Source organism: Xenopus laevis, chromosome 7L (genome assembly GCF_017654675.1).
Source record: "Xenopus laevis strain J_2021 chromosome 7L, Xenopus_laevis_v10.1, whole genome shotgun sequence".
Taxonomy (NCBI): Eukaryota; Metazoa; Chordata; class Amphibia; order Anura; family Pipidae; genus Xenopus; species Xenopus laevis.
The window spans coordinates 35,357,978-35,380,547 of NC_054383.1; the positions used below are offsets into that span (position 1 = coordinate 35,357,978).

A 22,570-nucleotide genomic window follows, 5' to 3' on the forward strand; every position below is an offset into this window, starting at 1 on the left:
AAACAGTATAGAGTATTTGTATTTAGAAAGTTTATTATTTCAGTGTACAGAAGCCTGGTGGAGGAGTAATAATACTCTGGGCCTGTTTTAATGGTTTCCTTTGAAAGCCAAACTTGATGCTGCAGTATGTACTGTTGTTCTTGACAATTCCTTGCCTCCTATTCAAGGCAACCGTTTAGGGAGAGATTGTTACTGTTTTAGCATGAATATGCCACTCAAAGCAAAGTCCAAACTTGAGTGGGTTTGCTGAGATGGGAGTGAAAGAACTTAAATGGCCCACACACAACTCTGACCTCAACCCAAACTCCTGTAATATCAATCTCTGATCAGCATGAGAGCTCAGTCTTACTAATGCTGTTATGCTTGAATGAAAAGGCCATCTTACCAACAGTCTTCCAACATCTACAGACTGGCTAATATTTCAATTGTCTACATTATCATTTATTTATATAGCATTAGCAAGTTATGCAGTGCTTTACCATTTATAACAAACAGGGGTCTTACAATAATTTAATAAACATGGTTTACAGCAGAAAAAAGGCTTCAGAGGACCCTGCTCCCAAGAGCTAACAATCTAAAAGTGAGGGAATGGGTGAAAAAAGGATGCTGAAAACAATTTTATGGTAAGTTGATCTGGGTGCATTAAATATGGAGGGAGAGTTTTATTTAGGGAGACTAGTTTTAAAGGAAGAGAAGGGAGAGTTTTATTTAGGGAGACTAGTTTTACAGGAAGAGAAGGGAGAGTTATTTAGGGAGACTAGTTTTACAGGAAGAGAAGGGAGAGTTATTTAGGGAGACTAGTTTTAAAGGAAGAGAAGTTTTATTTTGGGAGACGTTTCAAATTAAGAGAAGGGAGAGTTTTATTTAAGGAGACTAGTTTTAAAGGAAGAGAAGGGAGTTTTATTTAGGGAGACTAGTTTTAAAGGAAGAGAAGTTTTATTTTAGGGGATGTTTCAAATTAAGAGAAGGGAGTGGCTTATTTAGAGAAACCAGTTTTAAAGGAAGAGGAGTCAGATAAGTCATGACAGGCAATGCAATACACAGACAGAAGCTTGTTGGGAAATCTTACATTTGGGATGAAGTAATGAGAGTAGAAGAGAGTCAAACACTAGAAGGTTGTGTGAATGAGTGCATTTTGTGATCTAGAAGAGTGCAAAAAAAAAAAAAAAACGGATGTTGGCAGTATTTACAATGTACTAAAGTTGTAAAAGATTTGGCAAGGGTTTACATGTGGGTATAAAAATAGCTTCTAGGCAACAGACCTGTGTGGTTAAGTGGAAGGTGGTGTTGGCTGTGGAGCCTGAGCTACAAGGAAAGATGATGGTGTAGGTATAAGAGGTTCATTTTTAGGTGGTGCTGTGACACCCAGGAGGAGATAGCAGGAAGGGCAGAGGCCTGGAGTAGACATGTGGGTGTTCTTTCATATAAACATGTACTGTATATACACATAAAAAGCTTTACGTTTATAGCTGATAACATATCTAGCATGACTCCAAATATGTCCAACAAAGGGGTGGTTCACCTTTAAGTTAACTTTTAGCATTTTGTGGAATGGCTAATACTATGCAACTTCTCAATTGGCCTTCATTTTTTGCTTTTATAGTTTTTGAATTGTTTGCCTTTTGAAGCTTTCCAACTTTCAAAGAGGGTCACTGACCCCCATCTAAAAACCAATGCTCTGTAATGCAAACATCTATTAGTTACTTTCCATTACTCATCTTTCTATTTAGACCCTCTCCTGTTCATATTCCAGTCTCTTATTCTAATCAATGCATGGTTGCTAGAGTAATTTGGACCCTAGCAACCTGATTGCAGAAATTGCAAACTTAAGAGCCGCTGAATAAAAATATAAATAACTCAAACTTCAAACTATAAAAAATGAGAACCAGTTACAAACGGTCTCCGAAAATCACTCTTGACGTTGTAATAAAGGCGAACGACCCCTTTAACTTGGTCACAAGTGAAAAACATGTAAAATACAATATAATTTGGGTCATTAGCTGCATTTCAGAGGAAGCTTGAACGGATTATATGCAATAATTTATAGACTTAAAATATGCAAACCGTTAAAAAGAAATATCTTTAATAAGTTTATACTGTGGGGTGGAGTCCACGGGCGCTTCTTTCCCGTAGGATATTCCAATGCGCCTCGTCTGCTTTAACAAATGTTTATCACTTTTTATTGATGAATGTATTCATTAAAGTTGGAATATGCAGAAAAAGAGAGAAAAAAGTGTTAGTAAAGAGTTCATGATCATGGTATTTCTGAAACAATGTACAGATTGTACAGGTCTGGGAGTAAAACTAGGCCCTGGCATTTCAAGTACACAGAGGCCCAAACAGCCCCCAGCAGCCTAATAAACAGTGGTTGCATCTTAAAGGTGGCCATACATGTAGAGATCCACTCGCTTGGGGACCTCACAAATGAGCAGATCTCTCCCTGATATGCCCACCTTGAGGTGAGTGATATTGGGCTGATCAGATCCCCAATCGGATCACATCGTTAAGCATACGGTTGGTTGGATTAAAGACAGCATGAACAAACCAATGCCATCCTCGATCCAACAGGTTTTTTAACCCTGCCCGATCAACATCTGTCCGACTTTTGGCGAGATATCGATCAGTGAAGCCCGTCAGAGGGCCCCATTAACATAGAGACCCATTTATCAAAGGTCAAATTCCAATTTCATCTGAATTTTTTAAATTCAAATATATACAATTCGCTTTGGAGGATCACCTTTTGGACAATGAAGCTAATTTAACAGCTCATATCATAAAAACATGTTTGTCATTTATCTTTATTACTTAAAATGTTTCTTTTCAGAGATACCATAGAACAGTGATCCCCAACCACTAGCTTGTGAGCAACAACAATGAAAAATTGCCTGTGGCAACGCACTTGTGGCGCTTTGATTTCTGGTGTCGCCCGATCGAAGCGCCGCGAGTGCATTGCTGCAGCCGATTTTTCATTTTAGCAGGGGGAAGGCAGTTCGGGGACATTGTCGCCCTGAAGAAGAGGCAATTAGTCGCCAGGTGACTAAATGTCCCAGAATCTGCCCATGTGCTTAAACCCTAATAAATCTGCCCCTTAATCCGTCGGAAGCTTCTATCTGCCTTAACAGCAGCCTCTGCATTTGTCAGAACTCACAGATTGCCAGTCCAGCCCTGAGTTTGTAAACTAGATATAGGCGTAAACTAACTGAACGCCCCTCCGAGCCATATTCTAATGTAAATAAAGTTTTAGGGTCTGATAAAGTCTATGGCAGGCTGTTTCTTATCCCAATGTGCACTTCTATCCTGCAGTAGCCTCTGATTCACAGTAAATGTGTGTCTTTATGCCCCCAAGACTTGCCTCCTAACCAGACAATAAAACCAGAACCTGCCTGTCAGCCATTGTGAACATCATCTAAGTCTAGGACCAGACGATTGCAGATCTCGGCTTGCGTTTTGAAACAGGCCGAGAATCCTCTACCCTGCTGCTCTTTCACTCCTGCTCTGCCTGCACCCAGAAGCATTGTTTGCATTTCTTGCCAAATCTGCCTTTGCCTTCAGAAGACAATGGGAGCAGCAGGGCGGCGGAGAATCCGCAATTATTTACATCATCTGGCCCTAGCCTAAAGGAGTGGTGAATAATGATGGCCGAATCTGACCTGTCCAAAAATTCACAAAACGGTGAAAATTTAGCAAAATGAATTGAGATCTATGAGTGACCATTTTTTTAGAAGCACGAGGCCTTGCAACAAATTTTTTTTTTGACAGGAGTAATTTTCGCAGCAAAAAAATCACTAGTGGCCAACAAATCCCTGCTATACATCGATATAACAGTTGGCTAAACAGGAGCACAATACATTATAAAGCACTAATGTAAAATGTTTTGTTTTATCCTAAACTCACCCCTCCTCTTCCCCGGTAATTTGTTTATAGGGGGATAATGAGCTCTGTATAAACGAACCCTAAGCTACAGTCTTTCAGATAAGGGACAGCAAATAAAAACAGGATTTATTTGTGATCATTTGTTTTACATCTTTCTTGGTGCAAGTATTAAAGTATTATAGATCTTTCTGTGTATATTATCTGAACATTAAGGATCATACTATACCTATGGCCAAGCGATTTCACTGCAGCTGAAATGTAATTGTTTTGGTCTTCCAGCACATCTGTAACTGAGCTTTTGTCATCTTCCGTCCCCTGCACAAAGCAAAACAGATGGACGCTTGAGTGAGTCAAGCAGATTCTGTACCTTTCTGGACTGGCACATTTGGTTTAGGCAAGATTCAAATATGCAAGTTTTAATATAATATATTATTATAATAGAAGTTAGGATTCTAACCCTGCAGTAGGCTAAGACCACGTATTACACAAATACACCAAATACTTCCAACAATGTGGATGAATTTCTCAATTGTAAACAAAATCAAACCAAATCCACAAAATATGTTTTGTTTAAAAGCCAAGAACAAGTTTAAAGGGATACTGTCAAAACGCATCAGTTAATAGTGCTGCTCCAGTAGAATTCTGCACTGAAATCCAATTCTCAAGAGCAAAGTTTTTTTTATGTCATGTCATGTGACTTGTGCTCTGATAAACTTCAATCACTCTTTACTGCTGTACTGCAAATTGGAGTGATATCACCTTCCCCCCCCCCAGCAGCCTAACAACAGAACAATGGGAAGGTAACCAGATAGCAGCTCCCTAACACAAGATAACAGCTGCCTGGTAGATCTAAGAACAACACTCAATAGTAAAATCCAGGTCCCACTGCGACACATTCAGTTACATTGAGTAGGAGAAACAACAGCCTGCCAGAAAGCAGTTCCATCGTAAAGTGCTGGCTCTTTCTGAAAGCACATGACCAGGCAAAATGACCTGAGATGGCACCTACACACCAATATCATAATTATAAATAAATAAAAAATACACTTGCTGTTTTAGGATTGAAATTTTATATGGTAGAGTGAATTATTTTGCAGTGTAATTTAAGAAATAAAAACGACATCATAAAAATCATGACAGTATCCCTTTAACCCTTTCCCTGCCAGCCGTTTTGTCCTAGATGCGAACATCTACTGCCAAGCAGTTTTTAGATATTTTGCACTCTTTCACTTTAAGGGCCTTTCCTGGGGTGGTCTTTTAGTTAACCCAGGAAAACAATGTATTGTTTTTTTCAGGACAACCTGAACTTTCACAATATGCAAGAATTTTGGTGTAATTCTACTTCTCTAATAAAATATTGGATTCTAAGTGTCAAATAAAATGAAAAAAATCATGTTGCACGAAGAACAATCACATATATCAGAAACATCATTCATTTTATGTACGAGAACACAGCCGATTTAGAAAGGTCTATGTCTCCTGAACGCGACAATACCAAATATATATAGTTTTATGGAGATTTCTCACTTGTATAGCTCAAAATCTACAAGCAGTACACAACCAAATTTCCAAAGCAACACTTCCCAAACGGCATACTTTTGATTTCAAGGCCAAACATTCCGCTAACAGTAGGTTTACCCTAGAAAACTACCCATTACTAGAAAGAACAGATTCTGGTGAATCAAAAATGGGTAGAAATATCTTTGTACTCCAAACCACCAAGTTGCAATTGTTTCCTAAAGTTATAATGTTTTATAGAAATTGGTGAATTTTTTGAAAAATGACCTCAAAGCTTCCACTCTACAGCAACATATCTCCCACACATCATTAGGTATCAATGTAAAACACCCCAAATATAAAATCCTGGGTCCACTGAACAGTTTGATGCCCAATATGAATAGATGTACCCAAGCACGTGGCATAGGAGGCCCCAAAAGGAAGACCCCCCATTTGTTCTGTCATTTCAGATACTGCAAAATCAACACATTTACATCGTTTTGGGGGGCGGCAAAGGTAGAAAAAAGTATGTTCACCCCAGAAAACCATATATTTTCGGAAAGTACACATTCCCCTGAATCCAAATTGGGTATGCATGTCTTTCTACACCAAAGTACCAAGCGGCAAACCATTACTAAAGTTGGTGATTTTGGCGACATTTCCAAAAATCACTTAAAAATTTCTACCCTGCAGCATCGTATTACCCACATACTTTTAGGTATCAAGACAAATCACCCCAAATATGAAAGCCTAGGGTCCTCTGAACAGTTTGATGCCCAATATGTATAGGTGTACCCAAGCAAGTGGCATATAGAGGCCTGAAAAGGAAGACCCCATATGGTCTGTCATTTCAGATACTGCAAAATCAACACATTTACATAGTTTTGGGGGGCGGCAAAGGTAGAAAAAAGTAAGTTCACCCCAGAAAACCATATATTTTCGGAAAGTACACATTGCCACGAATCTAAATTGGGTATGCATGTCTTTGTACTACAAAGTACCAAGCCGCAAATCATTCCTAAATTTGGTGATTTTGGTGACATTTCCAAAAATCACTTAAAAATGTCTACCCTGCAGCATCGTATTTCCCACATACTTTTAGGTATCAAGAGAAATCACCCCAAATATGAAAGCCTAGGGTCCTCTGAACAGTTTGATGCCCAATATATATAGGTGTACCCAAGCACGTGGCATATAGGGGCCCCAAAAGGAAGACTCCCATATGGTCTGTCATTTGAGGTACTGCAAAATCAACACATTTACATCGTTTTGGGGGGGGGGGGCAAAAGTAGAAAACAGTAAGTTCACCCCAGAAAACCATATATTTTCGGAAAGTACACATTCCAACGAATCCAAATTGGGTATGCATGTCTTTCTACGCCAAAGTACCAAGCCGCAAATCATTCCTAAATTTGGTGATTTAGGTGACATTTCCAAAAATCACCTCAAAATATCTACCCTGCAGCATCGTATTACCCACATACTTTTAGGTATCAAGACAAATCACCCCAAATATGAAAGCCTAGGGTCCTCTGAACAGTTTGATGCCCAATATGTATAGGTGTACCGAAGCATGTGGCATATAGGGGCCCTAAAAGGAAGACCCCCATATAGTCTGACATTTCAGGTACTGCAAAATCAACACATTTACATTGTTTTGGGGGGGCAAAAGTAGAAAACAGTAAGTTCACCCCAGAAAACCATATATTTTCGGAAAGTACACATTCCCGCGAATTCAAATTGGGTATGCATGTCTTTCTACGCCAAAGTACCAAGCCGCAAATCATTCCTAAATTTGGTGATTTAGGTGACATTTCCAAAAATCACCTCAAAATATCTACCCTGCAGCATCGTATTACCCACATACTTTAGGTATCAAGACAAATCACCCCAAATATGAAAGCCTAGGGTCCTCTGAACAGTTTGATGCCCGATATGTATAGGTGTACCCAAGCACGTGGCATACAGGGGCCCCAAAAGGAAGACCCCCATATAGTCTGTCATTTCAGATACTGCAAAATCAACACATTTACATCGTTTTGGGGGGGGCAAAAGTAGAAAACAGTAAGTTCACCCCAGAAAACCATATATTTTCGGAAAGTACACATTCCAACGAATCCAAATTGGGTATGCATGTCTTTCTACGCCAAAGTACCAAGCCGCAAATCATTCCTAAATTTGGTGATTTAGGTGACATTTCCAAAAATCACCTCAAAATATCTACCCTGCAGCATCGTATTACCCACATACTTTTAGGTATCAAGACAAATCACCCCAAATATGAAAGCCTAGGGTCCTCTGAACAGTTTGATGCCCGATATGTATAGGTGTACCCAAGCACGTGGCATACAGGGGCCCCAAAAGGAAGACCCCATATAGTCTGTCATTTCAGGTACTGCAAAATCAACACATTTACATCGTTTTGGGGGGGGCAAAAGTAGAAAACAGTAAGTTCACCCCAGAAAACCATATATTTTCGGAAAGTACACATTCCAACGAATCCAAATTGGGTATGCATGTCTTTCTACGCCAAAGTACCAAGCCGCAAATCATTCCTAAATTTGGTGATTTAGGTGACATTTCCAAAAATCACCTCAAAATATCTACCCTGCAGCATCGTATTACCCACATACTTTTAGGTATCAAGAGAAATCACCCCAAATATGAAAGCCTAGGGTCCTCTGAACAGTTTGATGCCCGATATGTATAGTTGTACCCAAGCACGTGGCATACAGGGGCCCCAAAAGGAAGACCCCATATAGTCTGTCATTTCAGGTACTGCAAAATCAACACATTTACATCGTTTTGGGGGGGGCAAAAGTAGAAAACAGTAAGTTCACCCCAGAAAACCATATATTTTCGGAAAGTACACATTCCAACGAATCCAAATTGGGTATGCATGTCTTTCTACGCCAAAGTACCAAGCCGCAAATCATTCCTAAATTTGGTGATTTAGGTGACATTTCCAAAAATCACCTCAAAATATCTACCCTGCAGCATCGTATTACCCACATACTTTTAGGTATCAAGAGAAATCACCCCAAATATGAAAGCCTAGGGTCCTCTGAACAGTTTGATGCCCGATATGTATAGGTGTACCCCAGCACGTGGCATACAGGGGCCCCAAAAGGAAGACCCCCATATAGTCTGTCATTTCAGGTACTGCAAAATCAACACATTTACATCGTTTTGGGGGGGGGGCAAAAGTAGAAAACAGTAAGTTCACCCCAGAAAACCATATATTTTCGGAAAGTACACATTCCAACGAATCCAAATTGGGTATGCATGTCTTTCTACGCCAAAGTACCAAGCCGCAAATCATTCCTAAATCTGGTGATTTTGGTGACATTTCCAAAAATGACCTCAAAATATCTACTCTGCAGCATCGTATTACCCACATACTTTTAGGTATCAAGAGAAATCACCCCAAATATGAAAGCCTAGGGTCCTCTGAACAGTTTGATGCCCGATATGTATAGGTGTACCCAAGCACGTGGCATATAGGGGCCCTAAAATGAAGACCCCTCCTTGTATGTTCTGTCATTTCAGGTACTGCAAAATCAACACATTTACATCGTTTTGGGGGGGGCAAAGGTAGAAAAAAGTAAGTTCACCCCAGAAAACCATATATTTTCGGAAAGTACACATTCCTACGAATCTAAATTGGGTATGCATGTCTTTCTACTACAAAGTACCAAGCCGCAAACCATTCCTAAATTTGGTGATTTTGGGGACATTTCCAAAAATGACTTCAAAATTTCGACCCTGCAGCATCGTATTACCCACATACTTTTAGGTATCAAGACAAATCACCCCAAATATGAAAGCCTGGGGTCCTCTGAACAGTTTGATGCCCAATATGTATAGGTGTACCCAAGCACGTGGCGTATAGGGGCCGCAAAACGAAGACCCCCATATGGTCTGTCATTTCAGGTACTGCAAAATCAACACATTTACATTGTTTTGAGGGGGGCAAATGTAGAAAAAAGTAAGTTCACCCCAGAAAACCATATATTTTTGGAAAGTACACATTCCCACGAATTCAAATTGGGTATGCATGTCTTTCTACGCCAAAGTACCAAGCCGCAAATCATTCCTAAATTTGGTGATTTAGGTGACATTTCCAAAAATCACCTCAAAATATCTACCCTGAAGCATCGTATTACCCACATACTTTTAGGTATCAAGAGAAATCACCCCAAATATGAAAGCCTAGGGTGCTCTGAACAGTTTGATGCCCGATATGTATAGGTGTACCCAAGCACGTGGCATACAGGGGCCCCAAAAGGAAGACCCCCATATAGTTGTCATTTCAGGTACTGCAAAATCAACACATTTACATCGTTTTGGGGGGGGCAAAAGTAGAAAACAGTAAGTTCACCCCAGAAAACCATATATTTTCGGAAAGTACACATTCCAACGAATCCAAATTGGGTATGCATGTCTTTCTACGCCAAAGTACCAAGCCACAAATCATTCCTAAATTTGGTGATTTAGGTGACATTTCCAAAAATCACCTCAAAATATCTACCCTGCAGCATCGTATTACCCACATACTTTTAGGTATCAAGACAAATCACCCCAAATATGAAAGCCTAGGGTCCTCTGAACAGTTTGATGCCCAATATGTATAGATGTACCCAAGCACGTGGCATATAGGGGCCCCAAAAGGAAGACCCCCATATGGTCTGTCATTTCAGGTACTGCAAAATCAACACATATACATAGTTTTGGGGGGAGCAAAGGTAAAAAAAAGTGCATTCACCCCAGAAAACCATATATTTTCGGAAAGTACACATTCCCACGAATCCAAATTGGGTATGCATGTCCTTGTACTCCAAAGTACCAAGCCGCAAGCCTTTCCTAAATTTGGCGATAAAAGCAACAGTTTTTACATTTTTGAAAATTGCCTAAAAATATTGCAATTGGCCGCATTTATCTCACCCAATTTCTTACATACAATTCTAAAACACCATAAATACTGATGCCAAGGGTCAATTGAACCGTTTGATGCCCAATATGCATTGATATACCAAGGCAGCTGGCATGTGCGGACCCAAAATGAAAATAGTGCATATGATTTTTCTCTGCTGCCGATTCGCCTTCTGTGAACATAGACCCTTGACTTCATATTATATGCCTCAAGACCCTCCTAACAGCAAAGACCCCCCCAAAACCATATATTTTTGGAAAGTACACATTCTGACGAATCCAAAAAAGATAAAGACGTCTTTCTACACCAAACTGCAAAGCTTTTCTAAACGCAGAGGTTTTTACATTTCTGAAAATCGCCTAAAATTGTTGCAGTTTGCCGCATTTATCACACACACTGTTTTACGTATAAAGAAAAATCACCCTAAATATGGACGTCAGAGGTCTACTAAATAGTTTGATGCCCAATATGCATAGATTTACCAAAGTATGTGGCGTGTACAGACCCCAAATGAAAAACATGCCTATGAATTTTCACGCTAGCCAACTAAGCTGCAGAAAAGAGAGCCCCAACTGTGCGTTATGTGCCATAAGACCCCAAAACTGTAAAAAGACCCCCAGAAACCCATATATTTTTGGAAAGCATATATTCTGGCGAATCAAACTAAGTAAAATAAATCTTTCTATACCAAAGCACCAAACAGCAAAACTATACTAAAGATACATAAGGAACAATAATGCATGGATAAAATTGCAATAAAACCACAAAAATAGCGTAAATCAATGAAATAACAAAATAATTGATCCGGCAGCGTAATTAGTGGCCGAAATCGATTATCCAATAGTCACGCTGTCAAAATAACATGCTTTTAGGCAAAACAAACAGTACAATGAATAAGTAAAAAAAAAAAAAAAACCCTGTTTGTGAGTTTTTGTGTATACATATTTGTGCACTAATAAAAGTTGTCTGAGTGTGCAAATACATGTAATTAAGTGTAAATAAGTGTACAAAATCGACTAAGTGTGCTAAAATAAAAAAATAAAAAATAAAAAAACACAAATTTTTACTAAAATGTTCATGTAAGTGTATAAATGTACTGTAGGTATGTGTAAGTGCAGGTAAGTGTGTAAAAAAAAGTGCACTTACCGTTTTTGTAGCAGGAGGATCGCTGGAACCGAAGGACGACTCCTGGCAGCGTGTCTGCAGAGTTACTGCGCAGCAGGAAGTGACTGGGCGCGTGGTGCGACGAGGAGGAGGTAAGCCAGCAGCAGCAGCGCTTACATTGCGCTTCTGCTACTTTGAAGTCGGATCTGCGACAATCGCGTCGCAGATCCGACTTGACAGCCCCCCAGCCACGTTGCCCAGGGGGCTGTCTACCCTCCTGACTCTCTGCAGAGGCGGCAAAAGCCGCCGATGCAGAGAGAAGGGCTCAGCTGCAAAAGAACGTACGAGGTACGTTCTTGGCAGCCTGAGCCCTGAACCGCCAGCACGTACGCCGTACGTGCTTGGCGGTTAAAGGGTTAAACCCTAAAACAAAATGTAACCTAATTGTCATTCTAAGCAACTTTCCAATATACACTCATTAAATATTCACAGTGGTTTTAAAGTCATTAGTAAACGTGACTGCAGTATTCCTTTCTATTTGATGGTTTTGACATGATGTAGCTGAAGCCAGATGATTGACAGGCCTGTGAGGAAGCATACAAGGATACAAGGCTCACTTTGGCTGCATTCGTTTCCAGAGACAGAACCAGCCGTGTAGAGAGGGACAGACACACAGATTTTAATTGCAATTACAAATAAAACCACTGCAAATTTTGAATTCATGTACATTGAAAAGCTGAATGTGTTGTTCAGAATTGATTTTTTATGGAAAAATCACATGCATGCATCACAGAATCCCATACAATGCATCAGTTGCCTCCATACCTGCATTTTTTTATATAACTCGCTGTTTATTGCTTTTACTTCTTCCAACTGTTCTCTGAAGCCAACGAGAGCATCATGCTTGTCCTGAATATCCTTCTCTAACAATTTAACAGCAAGTTCAATTTCATGTTGCATTCCGGCAGGTTCCAGTTCATTATCGACATCCTGTAGGGCCAGAGAAACACAAGGAGGGTAGTGTGTGTATATATATATATATATATATATATATATATATATATATATATATATATATATATATATATATATATATATATATATATATAATACACAAGAGACATGAATATCTTGTAAATGATATCCTTATAAACGGTGACTAGTGATGTCATCAGTTATAAACGGAGAATAGTGATGTCATTTTTGTCACATGATTCACTAAAATTTGTGTATTACAGGTATGGGACCTGTTATCCAGAATGCTCGGGACCTGGGGTTTTCCGGATAACGGATCTTTCTGTAATTTGGGTCTTCATGCCTTAAGTCTACTAGAAATTAATTTAAACATTAAATAAACCCAATAGGCTGGTTTTGCTTCCAATAAGGATTAATTATATCTTAGTTTGGATCAAGTACAAGCTACTGTTTTATTATAACAGAGAAAAAGGAAATCATTTTTAAAAATTTGGGTTATTTGGATAAAATGGAGTCTATGAGACTTCGGAGCTTTCTGGATATCGGGTTTCCGGATAAGGGATCCTATACCTGTATAATAAATTACCCCTTGTTGAAAAATATGAGGATATTAGAAGTCACCTCTGAGTTTCATGACCTGTATAAAAACACTCAGCCTTCAGTCTGGAATGAAACTCCTCAGTGACTTATAATAACCTTATATTTTACAAGAGGGGGTACTTTATTCACTATATATACACATACAGAGGCAGTGGAAACGCAACCAACACACAAACACGACACCAAGGATTTATAGATCATTTTTGTCTGAGTCAAAGCATTTTACCACTCTTGAGCCTTAAACCTGTGGTTCACCTTTCAGTTACCATTTAGTATTTTATAGAATTACCAATTCTAAGCAACTTTTCAATCGGTCTTCATTATTAATTTGCTATAGTTTCTGAATTATTTGCCCTCTTCTGACTCTTTCCATCTTGTAACTGGACCCCATCTAAAAACAAATGCTCTGTAAGGCTACTAATGTGTTATTGCTCCTTTCTATTTCTCATCTTTCTATTCAGGCCTCTCCTATTAATATTCCAGTCTCTTATACAAATCAATGCATGGTTGCTAGGGTAATTTGGACTCTAGCAACATGATAGCTGAAATTGCAAACCGGAAGTCAAAAACCACAAATAATAAAAAATAAAAACAAATTGTCTCAGAATATCACTCTCTACCTCATACCAAAAGTTAACTCAAAGGTGAACAATAGTGATATGCGGGCCGCCCAATACCCGCGTGTTTGGCCCAACCTCAGCACTCCATTTGCAGGCAGAGCCGGGCCAGACTCGCCAGGCAACCTAGGCGGGATGGCACTCGGAGCACTTTGTTTTCCAAAGTCGCCCGAAGTTTCCTCACTACTAATCTCCCCGAATCTGAGCGTGTGCCCTGAGCCTTAGCCAAACTGCCATGAATCCACATTTTGGTAGTCATTGATTTTATTGCCATTGGGCCACATACTTGAGTACCTATTGGCTCCACATTTATTTATGACTGGGTAGTTCACACGTACAAAGGGGATAACTAACTATATAAACCAGGCTACTCCAGGGCCTGAACTAGGAGTAGGCAGAAGAGGCACATGCCTAGGGTGCAAAGTTGGGGGGGGCGCGGTACCTCTTCTGTTGCCTTTCCCCTAGTTCAGACCCTTGTTTCCCCACCTGCGGCAGCAATCCCTGCTTCTTGGATCCTCGCACTCTCCCGCGCATGCACGCTGGTTCGGCTTGTGTGCTTGTCCATGCGTGTGCACGATCACCTATGCGTGCCTATACGTGCGTGCACATCAGGAGGGGTGATGTAGTTGGCCGGGTTGCCTTGGGCGCCTGGCTAACTGGGCTACGCCTCTATATTATTGAACAAATGACTGTGAATACTGCAAATCTCAAACCATAAGACTATTATTAGCGATACTAAAACTCAGCTTACATGTTGTGCACAGGAATCTGCATACAGGTCACACAGTCCAAGTCTTGAATGTTGGTTTCTATGTTCATCCTCTGCACTCTGCTTTATGGCCTTGAAAAATGTACAATCAATACACTGTGTAATATTCAACACTTTGTTTTTAAGGACAGAGAGACTTTGCCTGACATAGGAATTCCCCAAAAGAGCAATTCATACCAGATATAAGTGGTTGCTAATGTATCTTACACGCCGCCTTAATTATACACTAACCAGACATTAGTAGTTCATTTTTTAGTTACCTTTTAGTATGATATTGGTACATGTTTCTTTCATGTATATTGATAGGCCCCGTTTTTTTAATGCTCCTGGTTTCCTTCAGCAGGACATAAAGTTTTTATTCTACCTGTCTGTGCCTGATCTTATTCAAGTCCTAATACAAACATTAAGCAAGTAGACCTACACAGTTAATTCTTGCTGCAGCTTTAATATTCATAGCTATAGGCCCAAATATCAATTTTTTATGACTTCACACAACTCAAGTTTATATTTGTACTAAATATTATAGATAAAATGTACATACCACCAAATGATAATGTGCTCTCATTAAGAGCATTGAATTTTCACTCCTTAACTGATGATTTTCCTCTTGAAACTTTATGATGTTATTTTTTGCTATGGCCAGCTACAATTAAAGAACATACATGCTTAGACACAGGCAAAGTATCATCATATTGTTATAATTATATTGTCTAAATACATGAATAACTATAAATAAGATATAAGACATAAATAGGCTTATTGGTTCATGGCCCATATTCACTGTCACACAGTCTTCGCTGTTTAGAGACACCTCGAAAAAAAAACCTCGAAACATTCTAGCCATTCGGAGAAAAAGCCCGAAAAATTCGAGTGATTTGGGTTTTAGCTTGATTTTATTGAGTTTTTCCATGATCTCATTAAATCAAGTTTTTTTTTATTAATAAATAAGTTAAAATCGGTCATGGTAATTCGGTTGTTTTTTTTTTTTAATAGAATATTAGATAAATTCGGATTTTAGTAAATAACCCCCTAAATGACTGTATGAAAAATAAAAGGTATTGAATGTGAGGTTATTTTCACATTAATAGATTATTAATGCACATTATATTAACTATTATTAGTTATTAAGCAAAACACTTTTTATTCATTTTAACGTATCCATACAAAATCCATACTCAACATGAGGGTTTCATAAATCAAAACAAAGTACATGTATGGGACCTGTAATCCAGACTACTCAGGACCTAGGGTTTTCTGGATAATGGATCCCATACTGAATATTTACATCAACTGAATAATGAAATACTGCAACCCTTGAGTATATTTATAGATATTGATGCACAAAAAAAAAAACTAGCAATAGTAAAAAAATTATAGAAGACAAGCTAAAATTATATTGGATGTGAAATGTATTTACCTCTTCAATGAGTTTTGTATTGGACTTCTCTAAAGTGTCAATTCTTGTGTGGAGGCTGCTCACAGTGCCACTAAAACAGAAAACCAAGGACAACATAAATCTAAAGGAACAGGAATCCGACAGAGTTATGTAAAGTTATGTTCAGGGTTATGTACAATAAATAGGTCATTTGTAAAGTAAAAGGCTGATTTGAGTCCATGTTTTTTAAGTAAAAATAATATATATATAAAAAAAAATATATATATATATATATATATATATATATATATATATATATATATATATAGCACCTCTGCCCCCTATGACTTTCATTGAAATGATAATGGAAACATGGAGCTCAAAGCGCCAGAAAGTACCCAGTTTGCTACTACCGTAAGGGATTGGCATGAATCCACTGAGCAGGAACACCTTCCAAAAGTTCTGATTCCAACATCATATAGAGACATAGAGGCCCATTTATCAAAGGTTGAATTTCAAATTCATGTGAGTTTTTTTTAACTCGAATATACTCGAAATTCAATTGGGCATTTAGCGTATTTAAAGGAGAAGGAAAGACTAAAATTAAGTAAGCTTTATCAGAAAGGTCTATATAAATACACCAGTAAACCCAAAGTAATGCTGCTCTGAGTCCTGTGTCAAAAGAAACACTGCATTTATTTTCTTTTAATTGTGTACACATTGGCTTCTGTATCAGACTTCCTGTTTTCAGCTTAAACTCTAGGGCTAGAGCTTGAGCATGCTCAGTTAGCTCCTGTCTCCCCCTCCCTTTCCCCACTCCCTCCTCCCCTCCCAGTTGTAATCTGAGCCCAGAGCTATGAGTGAGCAGGGAGAGACTCAGGCAGGAAGTGATGTCACACCAAGCTAATATGGCAGCCTCTATCCTAAAGAAACAAACAAAGAGCTTCTAGAGCTATTTGATCCGGTATGGTAAAGCATTCTGCCTATGGGGGACCACCTAGAATATATTTGAAGTCAGTTGGTGGACTTTGAATTCGATCGAATGCGCTAAAACTTTGATTCGAACGATTCAAATACAGCCTATTCATCCGAAGTTAAAAACTTTTATTATATAATACATTTCGATTGGGTCTTTTTTTATTCGAATTTCTAAGTTAACTAACTCCCCATTACTTCGAAATTTGACCCTTGATAAATCTGCCGTTAGCATTCACATTATATATGCACAACAGATGTAGGAAATGAAGAGGAGTGTGTTTACATACACACATACACTGAAGGCTTTTGAATAAAATTAGGGGAAATATATATAAAAACATGTCATGCACTGCAGTTTTTTTCTGATGGAATGCAACAACAGTTATGTATGACAAATGGATTTGTATGGAATAAATGTAAACCAGCGTACCTTAACTGCCTGTTGAGTTCTTCTACATAATTTTTTTGATCCAAGATGGCAGCAATCTGCATGTTTCTAATAAAAACATAATGGTTATTGAAATGTTATAATGGATTGAAATGTAAAAATGTAAATGAGTTGAGAATGGAGGCAAATTATAACAGTGAACCTAAGAGAGGAAGGGGTAAACAAACTTGGAAAGTAAGGACATTTGACCTGCAGGAAAAAGCTAAAGGAATTTCTTAATGAGCCCCAAAGTATGAAGATTGGAGTAACATGGGAGGGTTACAACATGGAAATTGTTTAAAAATAGAGCAGAATCGATTTATTTACTCCTGTTGTATAAATGATCATTAGTATGATATGCACATAGGGTTGCCACCTGTATTTTGAGGGGCTGCCCGGGTCTATACTTCCTGCCCTGTTTTCCAAATAAGGAAAACCAGGCGGGATTCCCTTGATTGACACGGCGATCGGCCAATTGCTGATCGCCGCGTCATAGCCCCGCCCACTGACGTCAACCCCACCCACTGAAGTCACATGTGCACTCACCATGAGAAACAACAAGGATGTTCCTAGAAGAAAAATACCCACAGCAGAAAGTTAAGCTGCCCTGACTGCTTAGCTTGTATTTTTAATAAAGACAAAATTTATTTAAAGGCTTATATAGGATACTGTACCTCCCTATTTAAGTAGCACAAAATGTATGGATTTTATGGTAGAATAGTGATATTTACCAGGAATATTTGATCAGTGTCGGACTGGCCCACTGGGATACCAGGAAAACCGGTGGGCCCAGCTGTCAGTGGCCCTCATGCTGCTAAAATTTTGGCCTATTTACGGCCATTCTCTATTTCTATGAGAACAAAGAGGCTAAATAGATGGAATAATAGATTATAGCATGTAAAGAAAACAGACTAGGAGAATAGAGGTTGAGTGAGGAGATTAAGAATATTAGTACTGAGAGTGGGCCCCTGGTCTAAGGTTTTTGGGTGGGCCCCTGGTGTCCCAGTCCAACACTGTATTTGATGAAGAAATTAAGTCATAAAAGTCAGATTAGAAAAATCAGTTTGTTTACCTTCCTTCCCTGTCAAGGTCATCTTCTTCAGATTTTAAATATATGGAAAAATCGATCACTCCAACCTAAAGAAATGTGGTATATCTGTTTATGAAACCAAACACCATTATGCTGCTCTGTATTATCTATAATACAAGAATTCTCTAGAATGCAAGTTATTAAACAAGCCACTATTGGCATTTATCTGACACTAATGTGTAGGACCATTTCCATTCACTGAATTGGAAGTGTGTAATTAAAATGCACTTCCCACACCCAGGGACGACTTCATTTTACAAATGTGAATGCTCATGTAAGAATTAGCCGACATAGTAATTACACCACTCCTACTAAATCTACTTAGCTATTTAATTACAGGTATGGGACCTGTTATCCAGAACTCTCAGGACCTGGGGTTTTCCGGATAACAGATCTTTCCGTAATTTGGATCTTCATATTCTACTAGAAAATCATGTAAACATGAAATAAACCCAATAGGCTGGTTTTGCTTCCCATAAGGATTAATTATATCTTAGTTTGGATCAAGTACAAGGTATTGTTTTTATTATTACTGAGACAAAGGAAATTCTTTTTTTTTTAAAAAATTGGATGAGTTGGATAAAATGGAGTCTATAGCAGACAGTCTTTCTGTAATTTGGAGCTTTCTGGATAACGGGTTTCTGTAAAACTGATCCGATACCTGTATAAAAAGGGATTCTTTAGATGCGGTGACTGCCAGGCATTCCCATTAATAAAGAAAACAAGTAAGGTAGAGGGGAGGATTGATGGAAATGTGTATGTGATAATCTGTATATGATTATCATCCACATTATGGAATATAAGAATAATAAAAGATATGTTGATAAAATATTCATGGTAAAAAGAATTTAGACATACGAATCTGAAACATGTAGAAGACATTAAAAAAAAATCATGCTTCTATGGACCAGTAACGGCAGAAAAATGTTTCAAAAAAATTAATTTGTATACCATGAAAAAAAACACCAACACATATTAAACTTTAAAATCACAAAGTCTTTATTTAGAAATAACTTACCGAATCTCCGCTTGCGCTCCTCTTCATTAAAGACGACAGGGCGATGATCCATCGTTCAGCGCTCAACTTATACTCCCTGCCTTGTGTAGGAGATAGCCAGGGAGGAGAAATCGAGTGCCGCACGATGGATCATCTGATCGCCTTTTCTGAAGAGGAGAGCAAGCGAAGGTTCGGTAAGTTTATTTCTACATAAAGACTTTGCGATTTTAAAGTGTAATATGTATTGGTGGTTTTTTTTATACAAACTAATTTTTTTTCAGTGTTATTGATCCTTTAAACACGTGAAGGACTGTACCCAGATTGGAGATGTTCATTTCAAAGTGGTGTAGAAAGAGGCACGATAGAGTTAGTTCATTAGGAAGACCCCATGGCTTAAATAAAAGGATTTACATTCTGTCCCTTTTTGTAAAAATCAGTTATATGCAGATATACATTCATTATATGTACATAAATGGTGAATTTCTATTTAGCAAATTAAGTAACGAGAGTAAATAAGTGAATTATCACTAATAGAGATATATGGTTTATACAGAGATGAATTTATTTATTATGACCATGATATACAAGGCCTGTGTAATTTAATCTTATATGATATTTTTCCATATTTATCTGTCACTGTTACTCACAGGGTGTGAATTGAGAAAGAGGCAACTGATTTGCAGCGATAGTATATTAACATGTTGGTTGACTTTGGTTACCATGGCAGCAAGGACACTTGTGTTCGTAACTGTAAAGATAGGGCCCAAAATGGGATCGGATACATATGTGCAGGTTGAGCTTCACCGATCAAGAGCTGTGGATAGTGATGAGTCAATCTGTCCCAAAAATCTGTGAAATGTATTGTCAATGGGCATTTTTTCTTGCATGCTGCTTATGCCCCAGATGAAACTCAATGAACTATAAATGGTGGCACCACCAAGTGATTGTGACTTTCCTTTTTTTGAAGGGCATTACCCTACACCATTCCCAGTTTTGTGAGATAGTAGTGATTCTTTTTTTTATATAATAAGCAGTACAAGGTTTTTATGTAAATACAGGTTATGTTGTAAGTGCCACAAAATTAGTTTTGGGCATTTGGCACATCACCACCTGAACTGATCTACTTTTATTTTTGGCGGGTGGAGGCAGAGAATCTTTATTGTGTCTCCAATTCCTTAAAAGGAGCCTAAAAGCCCTTCAAGTGCAAACAATGAAGCATAAAGCCTTCTGAAAACAGAAAGTATTAACTTGTCTCGTGCCATATGCACAGCACTGCCTTAATACCAAATATGAAAGTTTACATTTAACATAAGGCAATATGGGTGGAGACATGCATATCTCTTCTTTATGTCCCTTTGGCCAACTATCCATCCAAAACAGCTGGTTTAATAGCACAGATACAGACTAATAGAGTCACAAATCCAAAGGTGCAGACAGCCTGTTTCGATCTTGTTAGATCTCATCAGTGCAAGGTATTGGAACATGGCTTCTAAGTGGGTAGGACTTGGGAGTCAGGACCGCCATCAGGGGGGGACAGGGGGGAGAGTTGTACCGGTTGATTAGCTCGGCCCCACTGCTTTCTGAGAGCTGCTGACTTCGGAAGGGAGGGCGGGAGCACAGGGGGACATCTTCTGTCCATTCCTTTCCCTATTTGATCATAGAGTTTAAGTCCCAGTTGAGCTTCTCAGGGATTGGATAGCTGAGGTTTAAACTTCCCCTCCAGCTCATCTAATTGCCATGCAGCTTTACCGGGACTTAAAATGATGTGACCAATAAGGAAAGAAAATGCCGTCACTGGAAGAAGATGCAGCCACCTGTGCTCTCCTCCTTCCTTCTGAAGTTGACAGCTCACTGACAGCAGATGGGCCACACTAATGAAGTAAGTGCAACATCGCAGGTAACGCTTTGTGGTCCCTGTTGTGTGGGGGGGGGCCCTGGGCACCAATTTTTTTTATACTTCTGAGGGGCGATTTTTATTACATGGTTTACAATTTTTTTACATTTAAGGGGGCTCTGACCACCAATGTTTTTATAATGTAGGGGGGGCCTGGCCACCAATTTATTTTTTCCGTGTGGGGTCCTAGCCACCAATATTTTTTTAATGGCGGGCCCTGACTACAAATGTTTTTGGTTTTTTTTATGGCTGCCCTGGCCACCAACGGTTTTTAATTTTTTATTAATATGTGGCGACGCTAGCCACCAATGTTTTTTTTGTTTTTTTTACTGTGTGGTGGGGGGTGGATCTGTGGGTGGGGCTTGCGGTGGGCGCAGCCCAGGAAATTTTGTCGTATGGGAACCTGTGATTTCTGATGGCAGCCCTGCTTGGAGTAGCAAAACAAAGAACCTAGTCTGGTTAGGGTGAGATGGGCTTAAAGGAGCCAAAAAGCCCTTCACGTGCAAGACATGCAGCATAAGGTCTTCTGAAAACAGAAGGTATTTGTCATTTTTTGACAAACTTGTCTCCAGATTTATGGTAGTAGGAAATTTATACAGAAGCATAATAATCAACCCACAACAGATGGACCATAAATAGTCATAAATGCCAATAGTGCATTGCACTAGTAATGTTGGTACTGTAAATATAGGACCACTGGTCCTAGTGCAACATTTCCCCACCTTGCCATTCACAAGCAACAACACCCTTAATCCATAATATTTTGTTAATCCAATCCTTTCAATCCACCTACAAACCTGAGTGCTCTCCTATAGTTCTAATTGATGGCAATTAATCTAGAATGAAATCTATTGAAATTACGCAAAAACTTGCAAGGCAGCCTGTTTTGTTCTCCTTAGTTCTTATCAGTGCAATATATTGGAACAGGGCTTCCGAGGGGGTAGCTCCACTGATTTCAAACTTTTATCAGATATCAAAAGTATGAAGCCCCAGCACATTACAGCAGTTTATCCCACATACGTCATGTATGAACAATTGAGACATACTTGTGAATCCAGATCTTCTCCCTTCACGCAAAGATTAGCATCAATTACATTTAATCCAACCAGCATTCCAACAATGACTGTCCCTTCTTCCTCCATCATTACAGCATGGTTTTCATAAAAATCACTGTTCAAAATAAAATATCATATGTAATATACAGAGAAACAGCTGAATAAGCACTTAGCTTTTACTGATTAGTGCAGCAATGATGACAAATATCTGAACGGCTTCTATGGTTTACACGACCAAGCCAAACAATGTCCATTAAAGGAGAATTCCACACAAAGATGGAGTGCTCACCTCAGGCAATATATCCTTTCGGATCAGGTGCTTCTAGCAGTATTCGATCACACCTGCCACGGATCAAACAATCAATTGTAGAAATCCAATATACTGC

The 22,570-nt window shown here is 38.8% G+C and overlaps 1 protein-coding gene across 1 annotated transcript in view; it reads right to left on the bottom strand.

The window, feature by feature from the left end:
- Nucleotides 1-2,061: 2,061 nt before the first annotated feature.
- Nucleotides 2,062-22,570, bottom strand: part of rufy2.L (RUN and FYVE domain containing 2 L homeolog) — a 35,376-nt gene continuing 14,867 nt past the window's right edge. Inside the window, exons 6-14 of the mRNA XM_041568767.1 lie at nucleotides 22,176-22,299; nucleotides 18,221-18,285; nucleotides 17,152-17,217; nucleotides 15,786-15,855; nucleotides 14,910-15,011; nucleotides 14,351-14,440; nucleotides 12,233-12,397; nucleotides 4,100-4,188; nucleotides 2,062-2,175 (exon numbers count right to left, since the gene is read on the bottom strand). Coding sequence (XP_041424701.1) covers nucleotides 2,067-2,175; nucleotides 4,100-4,188; nucleotides 12,233-12,397; nucleotides 14,351-14,440; nucleotides 14,910-15,011; nucleotides 15,786-15,855; nucleotides 17,152-17,217; nucleotides 18,221-18,285; nucleotides 22,176-22,299 — 880 coding nt within the window. The 3' untranslated portion in view covers nucleotides 2,062-2,066. The remainder of the gene's footprint in view (nucleotides 2,176-4,099; nucleotides 4,189-12,232; nucleotides 12,398-14,350; nucleotides 14,441-14,909; nucleotides 15,012-15,785; nucleotides 15,856-17,151; nucleotides 17,218-18,220; nucleotides 18,286-22,175; nucleotides 22,300-22,570) is intronic.